At 51.6% G+C, this 4,502-nt stretch overlaps 2 protein-coding genes across 5 annotated transcripts in view; one reads left to right on the forward strand and one right to left on the reverse strand.

Moving 5' to 3' along the window:
- The window catches only part of KLC4 (kinesin light chain 4), a 13,634-nt gene extending 12,909 nt beyond the window's left edge, over nt 1–725 (reverse strand). For 2 of the 4 annotated variants that reach the window (XM_005861002.2, XM_014535399.1), the window contains exon 1: nt 579–725. In XM_005861002.2, the coding sequence (XP_005861064.1) occupies nt 579–636 (58 nt within the window). In that variant the 5' untranslated portion in view covers nt 637–725. The remainder of the gene's footprint in view (nt 1–578) is intronic. The other 2 variants (XM_005861001.2, XM_005861004.2) reach the window with 2 other exon arrangements.
- An 88-nt stretch (nt 726–813) lies between these two features.
- Nucleotides 814–4,502, forward strand: part of MRPL2 (mitochondrial ribosomal protein L2) — a 6,454-nt gene continuing 2,765 nt past the window's right edge. Inside the window, exons 1-6 of the mRNA XM_005861000.2 lie at nt 814–1,002; nt 2,366–2,531; nt 3,358–3,499; nt 3,611–3,726; nt 3,798–3,908; nt 4,200–4,273. Coding sequence (XP_005861062.1) covers nt 907–1,002; nt 2,366–2,531; nt 3,358–3,499; nt 3,611–3,726; nt 3,798–3,908; nt 4,200–4,273 — 705 coding nt within the window. The 5' untranslated portion in view covers nt 814–906. The remainder of the gene's footprint in view (nt 1,003–2,365; nt 2,532–3,357; nt 3,500–3,610; nt 3,727–3,797; nt 3,909–4,199; nt 4,274–4,502) is intronic.

The raw sequence follows: 4,502 nt of genomic DNA on the forward strand, positions 1-4,502 counted from the left end.
GAGGATGAGGAGAAATCATTATTTTAAAAAGATGCCCAGGTGATTCTAATGTGCAGCCCAGGTTGAGAAGCACCGGGTTAAGAGGAAGGAGGAAGACGTGCTCACTCCCGGCGCGGCCACTGCCATGGCTGTCTGTTAGGATCACCTGCTAACCGGCTCGGAGAGTCGCCTAAGGGGCCTCCCAGCGCCTGACGGTGCGGGGAACGGTGCCGGGGCTGCTGGGCGGCTGCAGGGCCACAGGGGCCCTGGGCCCAGGATGGGGAGAGTGAGATGGGCGGGGGTGGCGGGGGAGGTGCAGGTGGACGATCGAGGTCTGCGTCGCGGGAGAGGACTCAGCGGCCCAACAATCCCGAGGTCAATGAGTCAGTTGGTAGCGCAGGGGGCGGGGCAGGCCGACTGACTGCCTGTCTGTCTGTCTGGACACTGAGGGGCGGGAAGAAGCGCAGGGGGCGGAGTTTTTTAGTCTGTCTGGAGTTGAGCGAGGTCAGTCGGCGGGGTGTGTTATCTGTCCGAGAGTGCGGGAATAAGAGGTAGCGGGACCTCAACCCTCCGCCCCAGAGTTACTCTCAAAGACTCACCCGCGCGGTGTCGATCTGGCTGCCGCCCTGGCCGGTACTGCCCCTTTAAATCCATCATGGCTGCCGCTCGAGGCAATTGTTTTGACGGCTCAGAGGGGCGGGGCCTGCTCCCGAGTCACGCGACCTAAGAGCCGCCCGAGGATTGGCTCTGACCACGCGCAGGCAAGAACGGAGGTGTGTACGCGGCGTGCTCGCCGGGTCCCCTTCCGCCCCTTTTACGTCATGAGGGAGCGACGGCCCAGGGGATCTTTAGCGTCATCTCGGAGCGCCAGCCGCCGGGCTAGAGGTAGTGGTGGCGTGCTGAGCCCGGCGGTACCTGGCTACACTCATGGCTCTGCGGGTACTGACCCGTGCTCTGGGCTCTCTGAGTCTGGCGCCCCCGGCTGCCGCCGCCCCCGGCCCGAGTGTGCTCCCGACCGCCCAGGTAACCCAGCTTACCAGGGAATGAGGCTGTTTCCGCTCGGGCCGCCGGAAAGGGGACACCCGGGGGTGGGAGGCGGGGATGCGAGACTGGTCGTTAGTCACGCCGGCCCGTGACCTTGGATAAGTCACTCTAACCCTCAGTTTTCTCCTCTGTAAGTGTTGCTATCTCACAGGGCCGCTGGATTCCTCGGACGAGATACTGGAGGTGAAAGTGCTTTATGAATAACCGGTTGTACAAGTCTCAGTAGTAATTGACATTTATTGAGTGCCTAGCACAAGCCAGGCATAAGTAATAGAAGTTTTAAATACGTGAACTCTTTCAAATCACTCTGTAAGGTAGTTATACCTCATGTTATCATGAGAGAAAACTGGTGAGTAGTTTAAGGTTATACACCAACTATTGGAGCTAGTCCGACTGGCTTCAAAGCCTGAGATTATGCAATGGTTATGATATCATAACCATTATAAAAACCATTAAGGATGAGATTAGAGAATGCAGAGTGAGATACCAAGAACAGGAGCCTAAGGTTCCTAGTGGGCAATTGATGAGTCACAGAAAAGAAAAGTTGAAAGTCTTGCTCTGTCTGGACCTTGGGCTGATGGTAGAGTTTGGCAGATGCATACCTTTTTTTAAAAAGACATGTTTTTGTTGATTTTTAGATAGAGAGGAAGGGAGGAGAGAAAGATAGAAACATCACTGAGAGACACATCGATCGGCTGCCTCCTGCACGCCCACTACTAGGGATGGAGCCCGCAACCCGGGCATGTGCCCCTGACCGGGAATTGAATCCGGGGCCTCTTGGTCCATGGAATGACACTCAGTCCACTGAGCTATACCAGCTGGGCAGCAGATGCATACTTAAAATTCAAAACCTACTCTGTGAAATTCTGGGAATACAAGAGGGAACAAGGCAGAAATGATGCCGACCTTCCATTTGTATCTGAAAAACTCCCAGAAACATAGTGCACATGGGCAAAAGGCATTGGTGCTGATGGTGGTACATGGATGTGTGGAAGTTCCCAGCTCTGGAAAAGGGAGTTGTTTAGGGAAGGAAAAGTTTCCTGGAGAAGGAGAATTGAGCCAGAATTAAGAGACGCACCAAGGGGAGAACATTTCATTACAGAAACACTTCAAAGGTACAAGGATCAAGTGAGGAGAGGTAATCCACGTGCATACACCTGGATAAACATTCCACACTGTTACGTGTACAAGCTGTGAAGGGTAGAGTTTTTAGACAGCTGATCTGGGACACTTCCAGTAGGAGGTGGGCTACAAGCCAAACTTGATGGTCACTCTGCCCTCTCGGTTCTATGATGCTTCTTCAGTTAGCTTTCAGGTGAAAGAGGTTTATGTTTATCTCCAGGCGACAAGCAATGCTCTCCAGCTGCCCTCTGCCTCGATGTTGCTCCCCTGCCGCCCGTTCCTTACCTCTGTGGCCCTGAGTGCCAAGTTTGTGTCCTGGAAAAGTCGTACCACGTATACCGTTGCACCACAGAAAATGAGGAAATCTGGAGGCCGAGACCACACAGGTGGGAGCAAGGGCAAGAGGATTTAAACAATAAAGGGAAAAAAACATGGTAGGACTCTAGTTCTGTATGTTGGTACAGGCAGAGGGATATGATTAAAACACACTTATTGGCTTTCTTTTACATGCAGGATGAGTAGAATACAAAGCAACAGGCAGGTGGTCTGTGCACCTAAAGACAATCTAAATAATTGAAGAAAACTGGGCATACACAGCAAGTTTCATGACATTTTTCTCCACATCCTTCAAAAAATTGATAACAGCCCTAACCAGTTTGGCTTAGTGGATAGAGTGTCAGCCTGTGAACTCAAGGGTCCCAGGTTCGATTCCGGTCAAGGGCATGTACCTTGGTTGCGGGCACATCCCCAGTAGGGAGTGTGCAGGAGGCAGCTGATCGTTGTTTCTCTCTCATCCATGTTTCGAACTCTCTATCCCTCTCCCTTTCTCTCTGTAAAAAAATCAATAAAATATATTTTTTAAAAATAAAATAAATAAATAAAAAACTGTGGTACAGAAAAAAGAAAAAAAAAGATGGCGATCGGCAGGGGAAAAAAAAATTGATAACAGTTGAAATTGATACGGCCCTCAATAAACTTACTGAATTTAGTAATTTACAGAGAATTTATCTGGAAGTTTTATACAATTTTAATAATCATATAATTATGTTTTTACCAAGGTCCATGTGTTTCCCCATCCCCGTTTATCCCACTGTGCTGTGAAATTTTTTATAATTTTCTGCTTGACTCATAATGTTTAGAAACACTGCTCTCTGCCCAGGACAGGCCTGTTATTCTGACGTGGATTATGTCCCCTCACTGTCCTGACCATAGGCCGAATCCGAGTGCATGGTATCGGTGGGGGTCACAAGCAACGTTACCGCATGATTGACTTTCTTCGGTTCCGGCCGGAGCAGGACACCAAGCCGGGACCCTTTGAGGAGAAGGTCATCCTCGTCCGCTATGACCCCTGTAGGCAAGTTTGGGATGTGGGGTGATGATGGCATGACTGAATGACTACTCTGTGGCTTTTCAGAAATGTGGGGCTGCCTAGATGGTCTGCTCATCTGTCACTCACCCTGAACAGGTCAGCAGACATAGCTCTGGTGGCTGGGGGCAACCGGAAACGCTGGATCGTTGCCACGGAAAACATGCAGGCTGGAGATATAATCCTTAATTCTGACCACATAGGCCGCATGGCAGGTGAGAGGTGGCCACCGGATGTGTGTGGGCTGGGAGGCTCATTCTGTTGCTGATGAAATTCTGTCTTTTAGTTGCTCCTCGAGAAGGGGATGCACATCCTCTTGGGGCCTTGCCGGTGGGGACCCTCATCAACAGTGTGGAGAGCGAGCCAGGCCGAGGGGCCCAGTATATCCGAGCCGCAGGTATGAAGAAAGAAGCTGCTGGGCGGGTTGGGGGACGGGTCTTACAATTTGGAAGGCCAGGTGGTACCCAAGGTCACAATTCTCTGAACCAAAGACCCACATCTGGTCCATTGGCAGAGGAAAAGAAGAAAAAACAAGGAAAATGAGGAGGAAGAAGTGCTTATGTTTTCACCTAAAACATTGCATGCCTCCTGCTCCAGTTTATATGCTCCCGAAGGGGTGTGGCCCCTATAAGTCTGTCCCCCGCCTCCTCCTCTGTGGAGGGTGGCAAAGCTGCTTCTCCCTCCCCAGGGACGTGCGGTGTGCTGCTACGGAAGGTGAATGGGACAGCCATCATCCAGCTGCCTTCTAAGAGGCAGATGCAGGTGTGTGTGGGTACCGGTGGGAGGGATCAGCAACGGAGGAATGTACCTTTCCTGGCCCACGTAGCTCCCAGGTGTTTTATGTCAGGAGCTGCCCTGAGCTGGGGCTGTCCTTTTGGGCTGCAAGAGGGACTGTCCAGTCAGGCTGGCCCCACGATGGAACAGAGAACAGTGTCTTGTTTTCAGCTCCTGTAGGACCTGCACTCAGGTTCAGTTATGCTGTGCTTCTCCC

This window comes from Myotis brandtii, unplaced genomic scaffold, assembly GCF_000412655.1.
Source record: "Myotis brandtii unplaced genomic scaffold, ASM41265v1 scaffold143, whole genome shotgun sequence".
In the NCBI taxonomy this organism is placed as follows: Eukaryota; Metazoa; Chordata; class Mammalia; order Chiroptera; family Vespertilionidae; genus Myotis; species Myotis brandtii.